Below are 13,160 nucleotides of genomic sequence, written 5' to 3'. Positions count from 1 at the left end.
TAATCCCAAGGATCTTGAAGCAGATGGTGCAGCTGTCGTTCCTAGTGCCAAATCGCAGACCACAAAAAAAGAAGCAAACTCGATTCCATGATTACATTAGAAAGAAATACAAGACTCAAATCAATAACAATAATAATAATAATTCATAATGTTAAACAACAATGAGGATATTAGAAACCAAAGAATCTGGTAATGAAAGAGATTGATACGATTCTACAATAAAATTCACGACTAGCTAACCCAATAAACAACAAAATAACTCAAGAGTTAACTAATACAAAGTCCATTCAACACTATTTGCAAGAAATCCCCATACTTTTTCTTTTAGCTCTACTCTTCAGCAACACCAAATTCCTTCTCCTCTGCAGCAGCAGCCATCAAGTCATCGAAGTTTTCAGTCTTCCCCAACACTATCTCAATCTGAGAGAGAGAAATAAAAAATTAAAAAAAAAAATAAATACCAACATTATGCCCAGTTTCGCTTGTAGTGTTATTTACCATGATTACAAACCGCACTGTTTCGTCAATGAACACGTAAGAACACCTCATCCAATGATACAATAAAGGTAGAACATAAGTTGGAAAATTTCTAAACTACCTATCAAGGACTCACTAAATTCAGAGGTGGGGGAAGGATTGAAAAAGGGCAACACATGAAAACACCCAATTCAGCTATTTTGCCGCAAAAATGATTGTATAAGAGAGATATTATGACAATCCCACTCTATAACCTAACAGACTGAATAAGCACATGTTGCATTAGGTTACCTTGGCTTTTTGAACTGGCCGCATTCTTGATTCATCCTTTATATCAACTGTAGAGGTCATGATCTCTGCAGAAAACAAACATTAATTGCCACAAATATATGATATAGTTATACACTTATACTTCCTTTCTCCGTTTTTTCCATATGAATAATAATAGAAGCTAGAAAATCTTACTCTTTTCAACAGCCAATCCGTTGTTTTTCAGAATTTCAGCAACAGTGACAACTGTGGCAATAGCTGCAAATACAGCGGAACAACCACATTAATTACAAGGCCTTAAGATTGATCAGAATCACAAGAGCACATAATAAAATACAAGCCACATCCACAAATGATGCATGCATAAGGTTATCCACAAGGAAAGAACTTCGGCACCTTAAATAAGCCCACAAATGCTAAGATACGATTAGATAATAATGAGATTGAGCATCCCAAAAGACTACATGACAGTAAACCAAAACAAGAAGAACAAACATTTAGACTAGACAACTTTTGCAAACCGAACAACAATTCACTTGGTCACAATAACAAATCCAAAGGCTAATGATAAACCCTTGTGTCACCAAGATTTATCATCAGTAAATACTTTCAGGTATGTCCACCTTCAGTACATCCAAGAGATTGCAATCCACACTAAAATATCAAGGAAGAGTATCCTCTACAAAGCAACCGACATCATATACTTATAGGGTCCTGTTCATTCGCTAGAGTAAAAGCAGGAAGAAGAAAAGGAAAGTAGCAAGTTGGAAAAACTTAAGGAACCTCAACATACAAAGGAATAACTGGCTGTTTTCAGAAATCAATAGTTCTCTCGTACACATGTATAAAAGTTCAAACCCATCCCTCAAAAGTCAATTGGCAACAAAAAAAATATAAATTTTGAAAAAAAGATCAAATTTTCAATGATGTCAGAAGCATAAGAGAGCTTATGACACAAAAATTGCGAAGTAAAACAGTAGTAGTACCCATTCCGAGGGCAGAAAGCTCCACCTCATTGTACTGCTGCATATACCTCTGACATCACCAGAACGAATAGGGATTAGGGTTTGTAAGAGTCAAAACATATAGCACAGCTACCAACAAAAATCCCAAACCTTGACAGGTATTTAGATTCAGAGATACCGAACGGTTACAGAGAAAATACAAAGACTTTGATGTAGAGATATGCAGAGGGTGTCGTCCCCGAAACACAAATTCCATAAAATTCCGGATTGGATCAATTTTGCATAAAGCAAATAATAAGATACACATATACCTTAGCGAGATTAACATAGAAGAACAAGGGCTTCTTGGTGTTGGAGACCTGAATCCGGTTCTTCTTGTAAGGCTCTACGCCTATGTTGATGTTGTTCACTCCCTCTGTAATTTCTTCCATTGAACGCGAATGATAAAACCCTAAACTCCCTCTGCGTCACTCTCTCTCCCTCTATCGTTCGCCCTCGATTTTTATAAGGGGAAAGGAAAACTAGACCTTAATCTGAGTTTAGTTTAGGCTTTTCCTTTTATAATACGTAGGGCTTTTTCAGTAATTTGATAGGAAACAGCGGAATAGAATTAGAAATATAATAGAATAATACTTTCTTATAAATTATAATACAACGCATGCAGCAGTCCACTGTACAGAACAGCAACAGCAGTAAATGGTTTATCAATGCTAATTGAACCACTCTTTACTTTTTTAATGACAAGTGATCAATCTAATCTAATTGACACACACAAACACACACACGCTCCTGGTTATAGTATTGACCAAATTGTATTTGTTTCAAAACGCGAAAGGATGAGGCTGGGCTTAGGAGTAGGGAGTACTTGAGAGCAAAAACCAGTATCCTGCTCCCGGTTCAATCCCTAAGAACAAATCAGTGCTCCGACCAAGTTTTGGCCTAAAACTCCTGTGGCTGTTTCAAATTTACAACCTTTTTGCATGGAACAGCTTCCTTCACTCGGTATAAATAACAGTGTACAAGCACAGTGGACAGGAACAAACACCCATAAGGCCCTTCTCATTCCAAACCACCAATTCCAGAACCAATAAAAGCACACTCAATACAAAAGAATGAACATCTCTATATGACTTATTGATTCCTCAGCGTCAGCCTCAGCCTCTGCCTCTGCCTCTGCCTCCAGTCCCACCAAACCTGTGCAACTGATCATAACAATAGAAATCCAAGATGTGCTGTTCCGGGATATCAGGTTACGGACATGTAAGAATGAAATCCGAATGATTAAAAGAACATGAGCAGTTGTGGTTAGCACTGATACGCCAGACAACAAAGCAGAAGGCAGCCACAGGGAAACATAAACCTTATATTTACTGCTAATCTTACCAAACATCCATGTTTGGCTACAAACTATTTTCATCTAAGATAGTATGTTTCTTGCTTGTCACCCACGAAGCTTAATCTATGCGGAACGAGTCACTGGGTGACCTGAAATTCTCCATCACAAAATGCGGGAAGATAACCATGCAAGCCATAAACAGCGTGAACTGCAGCATCACATGGAGTAACTAGGAAGTTATGCATTAAAATATCACAGGGAGCAGAGAAATAATGAAAAGGAAAGTGTGTAAGATGTACCATAAGAGGAAGGGTCAAGAAACTCCAGATAGGCCACAAAGCAAAGGATAACCTACACAAACAGAAATTTACCAAACTATGAAGCAGCCTAAACACGATGGTAATGACAGTGAATATGAATTCAAGAAGATACGAGAAAACAGTTTCTCTTACAAGCAGAAGGAAACAAGCCCCAGTAGGGTAACAAATGGCAAAGCAGATGTGCTTAACAATTCCCATTTCTCATCAAACCTCCTCAAACTCCAAGACAACATGCTCGTATAAAAGAAGATGACAACGTTCACACCAACACAAGCCATTCCAAAATACAGAGGCATTCTGCATAAGCTTTCTCAAAATAATATCAGATTCAATAAATCAAAGCATTCTCATCAATTTTCACAAAATATGTCAATCTTAAGCTAAAGTAAATATGTAGACGACCATTCCCTCCTCATGGCAAATCTTCTCATAGCCTAAGTGCAAAATCTGTCTCATGAACCCTCCAATTTCTGAGAATAAAAATTTGGAAAATTTCTTTAGATATCGATATTCCACCACAACCACGAGATATCACCATGGCAAATTTTGCAAACAAGTTCATCCAATTAATATACATATTCATTTAGCAAAACCATAAGCACATGAATAGGATAATGCAAGACAAATAGAAGATTTTTCAAATTTAAAATGTATCATTGGTCTCAGTTAACAATTTTGTTGCTACAATAACTGCAACCTTGAAAAGTCTAATTCAAGGAAGAAAACCCGGATTGAAAACTTAATCTGAATACCTTAAGGCTATTCCTTGGTCTTCCCCAAAAACCTGATGGCATATAAATCCAAACACAGAATAGAGTGAAACTTATAAACCTATTTCTTCAAGCTAATGTACTCTTGTTTTGTAGCATGCGCAGATCTCTGAAGAAAGGTCATGGAGTTTCACTTATTAGTTATGCTACTCATGCACCATCAACGGTGGGCACATATGTGCCCTGGGTGTGAAGGTATTACAAATATCCAGTAACAAATTGAAGTAATGAACAGAATAACAAAATATCAGTCCGTACTCTAAGGTGTTAATAACGAGTTTGTCATATGTATCATCATCAAATCTCAGTAAACTACCTCACACACATGAAAAATCATGGTTTCAAAAGACTCTAATCAATTTCTTAAGGAAGGCTAGCAACCCTTTTCGCTCCGTACTAAGCATCTCGATTACCCATTTATAGACATGTTCATCTTTGCCACTTTAATTTACCCTAAATGATTATAGTCAAGCTCTAACAACACCTGCACGAGTTGACTATACCTGTCTCACAATCTTTAACCTCATTCGTTTATGCTTTATCTTGGGCATTAGCAACATTGAATTATTTGCATATAAATGCCCTTCTGTGATTATGGTAAGACAATTTCAAGAACGCACACACAAACACACATAAAACCACTATTGTAGCCCATATCTATATGTAGATACCATGCACATGCATGCTTTAATAAGCTTAAGAAAAGGAAAGGTGTCGAAGACAAAAGGAAAAGGAGTACAATCGCTTTCAAGGGATACAAGAAAACAGTAAAACCAGCAAGCAATAATGTTACTTCCATTGCAACAACATCTTATACTTCTCAAAGGTATTGCACAAAACTTTATATAATGTGCAACAAAGTTTTATCTGGCTTGCATCACCATTGGAGCGGTGGAGCCTGTGCATACATGTATATGTCGTACACATACACAGTTCTACAAGCCAGAGAAAAGGAATGGGGTCAAGGACGAAACAAAAAGGAACAAACTCGCTTTCAGGTTCTACAGAACGAAACCTTCTATAAGGCTGAGTTAAGCATCTACATGTGTAGCCAATATATCTTTCTTGATTCCCAGCAACTCCCAAGTTTTTAGCCACTGAAATTATGCTCACACATGTTCCTAAACAAAGTACAAACAAGAAATTTTAACCTTCTAGAGGACCATAACGAGACAACAATCATACAATTGAAAAAAATCTCATAGGATGGACAACTGAACAACCGATCATAGTCTCTAAAACTATACAAGAACAAGGTTATCCTTCAATCGCATTCATATAAATTTTAGGGCTCACGATTTTTTCGTGGCTTTTCCATCAACTAACAACAATATCACCCAGTCTATTCTATTTTCTCTTGGCATAAATATCAAACAAAATGAATATCCCTCATACCAAAAAAACATCATTGAACATTACAAAGTGAAAGCACTTGAAATGAAGTGTAATTTACCTTCTGATTCGGTCATCATGCCACAAAAGATAAAAGAAATTGGACTTCCTGTCACCAAAGTACACAATAAAAACTGCTGAGGCAACCCAAAGCACATTTTCAACAATCTCAAGCCAAGACCGAGCTCTCGGAGGACTCGGTGGTGAAAAGGACTGTGGCCTAGAGCAAGCATCATCTTCGAGGTCATCACCACTCGTGGCATAGCCTTGGCTATGTCTCTGCCTCATATATCCACCTCCAACCGGTGTCCCACCAGACATAATTCCACACCAAAAAAGTTGATGTTACCAAACAACCAATCAACAACAGAAGAATATCGCCTCAGAACCAACAAAAACTCTCCAAATTCAGAACATGCAAGTGAAATTTAGTCCTCTAAAAGAATTGTACGCCACTCAAAATCCCTACTAATTGTCAGGGTCACCTAAAAACTCATGCTCAAATAAATCTCCAATAATTGAATCCGCAAAATAGGTAAACCAGAGAAGAATTCAAATAACTACATAATTATCATTTGCGTGTACGAATGTGATTCTAGAAGCCACCAATGTTTGCTTGCCAATCTCCAAAACCCCACATATGAAAAATCGACAATTCAGAAAAGAGCCAGCTCAGAAAAATGTTAAGGAATAGATAGAAACGAGAACATGACAACGAACTCTCATTCAGATTTGAATTCCTTCGATACCCAAGCAGCAGTTGGTTTCGGTTCCCTCGATTCCAGTCACGGTCACCAACGGAGGGAAGGCAAGTAATAAGTGAGGAAATAGAAGGGTAGTTTAGTATTTCAGATTGACTGCGCATGAGAGCAAGAGAAAGCACAGTGGCCGTAATTCTTGTGAGGAACTGAGGGGGTGACGAGGGGGATCTCGTGTGTGTGTTTTCTTTTCCTCCTTGGGCAAGGCTGCTTGTTACAAAAGGGATGGGGAAATTCTAAGACATTCCAACCCTCCTGGCTTACCATCCTGTCGTCGTCGTCGTCAGCGTCATCCTCTGGAGTCGTCCGTTTGATAGTCTGGAAAAACTGTTAGAAATAAAATATTATGATATTAGATTTTTTATTTTTATATTAAAAATTTATAATAAATATAATTCTTATTTAAATTAATTTTAAGTATATTTTTTATTAATTAAATATTATAATATTTTACAAGTGGGAATAATTGTATAAATTATATTTTTAAGTAAAACTAATAAAAATTGTTACCCAAAATAATTAGTTTATTAAATAAAATGTGGAGTCCATGTTTAGTTTCTTAAAAAAATTAATAAAAATGTTAAGTATTAAAAATTGGGGTCCATGTTTTTTTTTAAAAAAAAATTAATAAAAAGGCTATGTATAAAAACTGGACCCCACATCATTATAGAAAAAAAAAAAAGAACGCATTATTGTCCTACAAAAGCTTATTTTTTGGAACTGATCCGCTGCGCCAATTAAACAGATCGTTTATGAAAAATAAAAAAAGATATTCACTTTGACTTTGATTTTGATTGATGGGGCTCGTCACGTGTAGCTTTCGGATAGAATGTTTGTGTGAATGGAATTGGAAACTTCCGTTTCTAAATTTCTGTGTACAATCAAATGAAATAAGCACGCGTCAAATTAAATATGATTGGAATTTAGGATGGTAAAGACTAAAGAGGAAAGCTTGATCTTTATGGATTGGAGGGAATGCTTGGTCACCACTCTATTGCTTATTATCTTCCAACTCAAAGCTCTCCACCCAAAAAATACAACAAAAAGGCTATACTGCTTTTCAAGCTCAGCAGGCAATACAAGAATTGTATACAAATTACTTGGCATGCGCCTCACCTTGGAATGTCAAGGAAGTTTGCCTAATTTTCATGGTCACCAGAGATTGATGAAAATGATAGCCAACTTATATATTCTGATAATTTCACATGCTTTCTGCCTAAAAATGGCTAAGAGCCTACGTCTACTAGCATTTCCTTCACTTGGCATAAAATTGAGAGTACAACTCACCACTAACATAATTCCCAGGCGGGCATCATCATCTTCCAAGTCCTGGTATAATTACCTTCCTTCTACATAACTAAACACATTAGAAAACAATCTCATTCTCTTTCTACTCAACACTAGTTTCAACTTTGAAATGAAGTGAACAGGTTTGTTCTCAGAGTTTGGTATCATTACCTTCTCTGGCCACCTTAAACTTCACCGGGAAACCAACCGAGAATAACTACAAAAATTAAAAGCAAAAAAACAATTACATCATCAGAGAATTTGCCCAGAAAAATTTAATCATACAACAGTTCAGGTTGATTTAGCCACACAAAAAAAGGACACAGTTACACTGTTTTAGTCTATTAGGTTACCACATAATATACTGGTTAATTTAGCGATCATCCACTATCATATACTTCTTGAACTAATATCCGATGTTCCTGCACCTATACAATTAGTACCTGTTGAAAGAAAATCAGTAAAATAAGCCCAAGAGTTAGAACAAAACGGTAATTAGCTTCAAAAATTGAAACACTACAAAATTGCACACGGTCAATGGCTCCCACCTCCATTACACAAACTAACCAAGTCAATAAGTGTTGAATGTAGAACTTCAAGAGATAGATGCCCTAAGAACCTTCTATATTCAGACTGACAATCTACAGTGTCCATGTGAAGTTTCTGTTCCTCGGCAAAACCATCCTCCATCACCAACCACCAGGAGATACACCCTTGAGTATCTTCTGGGTCCACATGTGCCACTAAACTGAGGAGCTCACCTTGCTCTAGTTCAAAGGACAAGCACAAGAAGTCACGATTTGCTTTTATTCCCACCCTAAGCGCTTCCTCGCCAAGCCAAAGTACAACTTGGCTTGCAACCTACGACCAAAATCAACAGCAATGTTAATTGCACTTCCTGATTGCAACTCAAAAGGAACTGCGATAAACAATAGAGAGGATGCAGGATGATTCTTTCTTTGTTTTTCAGTAAAGGCAACAAATTGAACAGTTCAATAGATTGATACCATACAACATAGTAACTAAAGTGCACTGGCTTCTGGCCAAGTTAAAAGTCATGTGTGACGCTTCACAAAGACAACAATATAATCCGCCAAGCCCGGTTATTGGCCTTAGCATGCCTTCCAAAAATTAGGCTCAGGCCTAAAGAGTAAATGCCATCTGCAATCTGCACTACTACAGGAACCACCACAGAACACAAGGCATCTCATTCCCAAAGCATTGTAAAAGGCCACATAAGGCTTCCACAGCATCCAAATTACAAGAGTAATGCCTTCCAAGTTCGTTTAGACTAATTTCGTTAGGCATATAGTCCATCAAGATCTATGAACTCCGTAATACCCTAACTGGGAAATAATTTCTTCCGTTATGGTTTTCCACTCTGTATTCTATCTCCTAACATTCTTTTATTTCCTTTAGTACAAAGGCGACTCAATTTTATTATCTTTGTCCAACAACCTTGATCTTGCGACTCCCAGATACAGTAATCAGAAATTTCTTAATGCAAGCATATAAGCAGTTTATGCTTCATTACAGCTACCCAAAGGCAAGAAAAAAATTTAAAAAATATAAGCAGTTTCTTAATGCTTCACCAGTGCTGCAGTAAGGGCAAGCTGTTTGCCTCGTAGCAACGTTGTTTCACCTCCTAAGGGCTTCACTACTTAAAATAACCGCACAAGTTGCACCAATCCCAAGACCCAACCATCAAAAAATTTCAAGATATGGATATAAAAAAAAATTCTAGGAATCTATTAATGTAGTGGCCTACCTGCTGTAGGACTATCACAGGAAGATCTGCCAAGTCGCAATCATATTTGTTTGTAGAACACATGTTTTCAGAACTTCCCTTAAACAGACCAACGACATTGGGAGCTCCTTCTGCTTTGACACTGATGCAATCGTCACTGACAATGACCTTAGTATGATACTCTGCCTTAATGGCATTCTTGATGCTATGGGGATCTGTGATTCGGTGTTGAGAGTCTGCATGAAGAATGGACTGAGGAACCTTCATGCAGATAGTCCACGAAGATGTCCGAGAATGCCAAGTTGGATGTGTTACCAAATGAAGATATGGGATTCCAAGTACCTACACAAGTTAAAGAATATTTGCTGAGGAAACGTTCAATCATGCAGAATTGTCATTATTCTATCATTCTATGTCCAATGACAAGCAGGCAATACCACATTTTCCAGCTCCATAAGTACTTTGGTTGAAAATATCCTATGAGCTAGAGACATGCAGAAATGGCCAAGCAGACTGGAAGCTTCTTTTACAAGTTGACTAGATATTCGAGTACCACTGGACACGGGTTTCTCCCGTGGTCTTACTAATACATGCTCGTGGAAAATCTGTTGCAGATAAATTTCATAACTACTGCGATTAGGGAAACCACGCTTCTTTATAATAGTGTCATGTTTTGCATCTGCCGACTTCACTCCATCAGATGAATCTACAGGTAAACCTCCTGACTCCAAACTCTGAGTATGTGTACTATCAACTGCTTGATTGCCATGACGGGATGGCACAAGTGAAATGAACACAGAGGCCACTGTTCCTATGCTTAATTGCAAAAGATTTTCCCGTATTCCAGTAACATTAACTCCTAATGATTGATTAAATGCCTCACGGTTCACCATGTCAAATACCTATAACCACAATAACAAAAGGTTAAACTACAATGCTACAATGAAACAACAGGGGATATAAATTTGTTGAGAAAAAACAAGAGAATATCCACCTGCTCATAAAAAATTGCTTGATGAGCTTCTCGAAGGAGTGAATGCGCTTCTTTGATACATTCATCCTCACTTGCAGATTCTCGTTCAGTTTCTCTAAGTTGCTTCTCGTGCAACCAACTAATCTTACTGGATTCCTTCAGACTACTGCCCAAATCTATCCCAAGAAAACCAAAATGAAGACGGTGACATGAATTTGGGGGTACATTTATAGCCAACATGCCGGCTGGGTCATGGTCAACACGAATAGTAGATAGATTAGAAGGCCGAAGTACAGCTGCTGAATCATATAATGAACTGTCAAAGAGATCAAAGATAAATCCTTCGTTGCTAGGAACTGAAGCTGCCAATCGTTGCCGTTTGACTTTCCAGTTTTGCTGCAACCTATCAGTTTGTCAAGGATATAAATAGATGGGGAATGTTGCTGAAGAGATCAGCACTTAAAGAATCAACTAATTACAGACGCAACTAATTAAGAAAATCTACAGTACAAGAATAATTTACAATATATGTACCCATATAGAAGAAACCTCTCTTGACTATCACAATTTCATAACCAATTATATTTTGACACAAACTAACTGCTTTGAATTGATAAGCATCAATTGGTGAATAAAAAAGTAAATAAGGGAGACTCACCTTATTAGAGCACCATAAAATCTTGCTTCCCTAGCAACCTGCTGTTCCAACGCTTTGGCAGACTGCTTAAAGTATTTACCAAGATGCTGTGAAGATATGAAATGACATAAGAAAATAATGATAGAAAATAACAGTTGTCCACCCATAATTTCAGTAAGCAAGATAAGCTAATGTCCAACAAATTTCATATTCACTTGAGGGAAAATAAGCTCATCAAAGCTACGGCACTCACCCAAAGGAAAAGGAAGCAATAAAATGAACAAAGAACGAAATAATGATACCCGGTAGCATTGTAACTTGGTGGCTACAGATACAGCAAGGTCAGAAAGAACTTCGTTAGGCAAAGGCTTTGGCCTAGTCATACTAGCCACTGTTACAGCATCGTTAGCTTCCACCTACCCAAAAAAAGCAAAAGTAGAATCACAAAACAAACCCATTTCAGAATTCAGATTCAACAATTTTGAACTCACAGTCACAGCAGCAGTAGCCCTTTTGGAAAGAGTTTTAAATAAAGCTAATGAATTCATAATCATAACATCAAGCAAGAAACCAAACAAAAGCACAATGGAGATGCTAATCAAAATTTTGTTAAACCAATTAACTCAATAGTGACGACAAAATTCAGGAGAGAACAAGAAAATCCCTCAAGTTCCTCAAAATTTCAAGCTTCTATAGCTGACTCCAGAGACAACAGGGAATACAGCGGAAAATTAAAGTTAGGTCTCAAGTATATTGTCTCCATCCACAAGTCAGTTAGCTTGCTTAGCCTAAGACTCTCAGTGGAGTAAACCATTGCTTGTCAGGGAACAACAGCTACAAATGAATACCATAACAATCATAATTCTAAGTGATTTGCATTTCCACAGTTAGAGATAACAATATAGCCAAAAATACATTCAATTGATACAAAATGCTTCATGCAGGGTCTCAATACACTTCCAATTTCTAGTTAAATTGGTGTGTAACCAAGCAATGGAATTATTTGATTGTCATTCTAATTTCTAACAAAAAGTGACACCCATTTTGACGGAGAACTTAAGAAACAAATTCAAAATCGGTAAGAGCCTCACAGTGTTTATGAGATCTATGATGACAGAGAGCTCTTGTTGAGCGAACTGCAGATTCTCGAGCATGCTCTGCCACGGCCATGGCGTAGACGCGCTCTCTTTCTTCTGCTTCTTCTTTTTTTTCTTCTCCTCCCCCTCCTCGCTTTCTTTCTCCACCGCCCAAGCAAAGTCTATTCGCCGAATCAGCGACACTCGCTTCTCGTCGTACCCTACATCACTACATGAATGAATACTCATGAAAATATCAATTCATTAAAAAAAGAAGAAAATCAATGAAACAAATTAGGGCTTAAATCTCGATGATCAAAAAAATGGAACGAGAAATACGTACGCAGGAAAGCGTTCGAGGCCGTTTTCCTCGATGGCTTCTAAGCGCTTAACTGGAAGCTTGTCAAGGGATATTAGTAGATTTTCCTCCATTTTCAGTTCCCGGAAAATTTATTGGGATGGGAAGGGAAGGGCAGGCACAAAGGAAGAGTGAGAAAGGGAATCCAAGTGGACGAAGCTCGGCAATTTCACGAGGCAAAATTCGGGGGTTGTTGACTTGTTTGTCTCTCGAGTGGACAGGAAGATGAGGCTTGAAATTTAAACTAGGAAGTGGGCCAACTTTGTAAGTGTCAAGCCCACTTTGTAGTATATGCTCAAGGGCTCAAGGCCCTCAAATGGTGGATTTGCTAAGGAAGTCCAAGCTGAGCTGGGCCGAGGTCCGTTTCACTATTGGTCCAATGGGCCGTGTTAGTGGGCATTAATTGTAAATTTCTTTTCCTTGCAATGGGTAGTTTAGTTAGTTGGGTTAACATCCTTCCTCAGAATGCAGTGGCTGGTTATGGGCTTCCTATCCCAGCCCAGGTAAACATTAACACCAATTGGCAATTGTGACCTTACCTTACCTATGAGGCTCAGGCTATGATCACTCTTCTAAATTAAAGAGTAAAGCTTTTTGAGGAAGACCATTATAGATAGATTGAGAAGAGGAAGACCATTATAGATTTTGTATATAGAATATATGTATAGCATTACCAGCAGCCGGCCACCACAATTGAATTGACCTCCCCTAAACTAAAAGAAGCCAAAACGCCCTTACTTGTCTGTCATCTTCACCGTATTTTTTACTTTTGTCAGTTTGATATATCTGTTCCT

The 13,160-nt window shown here is 37.7% G+C and overlaps 3 protein-coding genes across 5 annotated transcripts; all 3 read right to left on the bottom strand.

The window, feature by feature from the left end:
- Positions 1–107: 107 nt before the first annotated feature.
- LOC120005217 (uncharacterized protein At2g34160-like) lies at positions 108–2,248 on the bottom strand. Its single transcript, XM_038854730.1, has 5 exons — positions 2,024–2,248; positions 1,734–1,782; positions 943–1,005; positions 769–833; positions 108–420 (listed from the first exon to the last, which is right to left on the bottom strand). The coding sequence occupies exons 1-5, from the start codon at positions 2,141–2,143 to the stop codon at positions 331–333; spliced, it is 387 nt and encodes a 128-aa protein (XP_038710658.1). The 5' UTR covers positions 2,144–2,248; the 3' UTR covers positions 108–330.
- A 699-nt stretch (positions 2,249–2,947) lies between these two features.
- LOC120005215 (transmembrane protein 128-like) lies at positions 2,948–6,719 on the bottom strand. 2 transcript variants are annotated; one of them, XM_038854726.1, is made up of 4 exons: positions 5,592–6,719; positions 3,501–3,674; positions 3,348–3,399; positions 2,948–3,256 (listed from the first exon to the last, which is right to left on the bottom strand). In XM_038854726.1, the coding sequence occupies exons 1-4, from the start codon at positions 5,849–5,851 to the stop codon at positions 3,167–3,169; spliced, it is 576 nt and encodes a 191-aa protein (XP_038710654.1). In that variant the 5' UTR covers positions 5,852–6,719; the 3' UTR covers positions 2,948–3,166. The 2 variants fall into 2 exon arrangements, with proteins under 2 accessions (XP_038710654.1, XP_038710655.1); XM_038854727.1 differs by having other exon boundaries at positions 3,501–3,665; positions 5,592–6,713.
- A 508-nt stretch (positions 6,720–7,227) lies between these two features.
- Positions 7,228–12,582, bottom strand: LOC120005777 (mediator of RNA polymerase II transcription subunit 17). Of its 2 annotated transcripts, XR_005469885.1 has the most exons (11): positions 12,352–12,582; positions 12,024–12,237; positions 11,235–11,348; positions 10,954–11,039; positions 10,317–10,698; positions 9,760–10,224; positions 9,344–9,664; positions 8,124–8,436; positions 7,929–8,018; positions 7,747–7,792; positions 7,228–7,645 (listed from the first exon to the last, which is right to left on the bottom strand). XR_005469885.1 is itself a non-coding variant. In XM_038855592.1 (10 exons), the coding sequence occupies exons 1-9, from the start codon at positions 12,438–12,440 to the stop codon at positions 7,966–7,968; spliced, it is 2,037 nt and encodes a 678-aa protein (XP_038711520.1). In that variant the 5' UTR covers positions 12,441–12,582; the 3' UTR covers positions 7,228–7,792; positions 7,929–7,965. The 2 variants fall into 2 exon arrangements, 1 of the variants encoding a protein (XP_038711520.1); XM_038855592.1 differs by having other exon boundaries at positions 7,228–7,792.
- Between the last annotated feature and the right edge of the window lie 578 nt (positions 12,583–13,160).

Source organism: Tripterygium wilfordii, chromosome 9, assembly GCF_013401445.1.
Source record: "Tripterygium wilfordii isolate XIE 37 chromosome 9, ASM1340144v1, whole genome shotgun sequence".
Lineage (NCBI taxonomy): Eukaryota > Viridiplantae > Streptophyta > Magnoliopsida > Celastrales > Celastraceae > Tripterygium > Tripterygium wilfordii.
The sequence above is the reverse complement of the archived record's forward strand: the minus strand, read 5'-3'. Positions and strand labels throughout refer to the sequence as shown.

What these genes read in the sequence shown, in the direction of transcription:
- LOC120005217 (XM_038854730.1), bottom strand. Translation starts at nt 2,143, where the DNA reads ATGGAAGAAATTACAGAGGGAGTGAACAACATCAACATAGGCGTAGAG. An exon ending in CGGATTGGCTGTTGAAAAGA is followed by an intron (nt 834 to 942) that starts GTAAGATTTTCT and finishes TGTTTTCTGCAG; the next exon opens with AGATCATGACCTCTACAGTT. An exon ending in GGCCAGTTCAAAAAGCCAAG is followed by an intron (nt 421 to 768) that starts GTAACCTAATGC and finishes TCTCTCTCTCAG; the next exon opens with ATTGAGATAGTGTTGGGGAA.
- LOC120005777 (XM_038855592.1), bottom strand. Translation starts at nt 12,440, where the DNA reads ATGGAGGAAAATCTACTAATATCCCTTGACAAGCTTCCAGTTAAGCGC. An exon ending in AAGCAATTTTTTATGAGCAG is followed by an intron (nt 10,225 to 10,316) that starts GTGGATATTCTC and finishes TTGTGGTTATAG; the next exon opens with GTATTTGACATGGTGAACCG. An exon ending in GGTTAGTTTGTGTAATGGAG is followed by an intron (nt 8,019 to 8,123) that starts GTGGGAGCCATT and finishes TTCTTTCAACAG; the next exon opens with GTACTAATTGTATAGGTGCA.
- LOC120005215 (XM_038854726.1), bottom strand. Translation starts at nt 5,851, where the DNA reads ATGTCTGGTGGGACACCGGTTGGAGGTGGATATATGAGGCAGAGACAT. An exon ending in CATGATGACCGAATCAGAAG is followed by an intron (nt 3,675 to 5,591) that starts GTAAATTACACT and finishes ATTTTGAGAAAG; the next exon opens with CTTATGCAGAATGCCTCTGT. An exon ending in TCTTGACCCTTCCTCTTATG is followed by an intron (nt 3,257 to 3,347) that starts GTACATCTTACA and finishes GTGATGCTGCAG; the next exon opens with TTCACGCTGTTTATGGCTTG.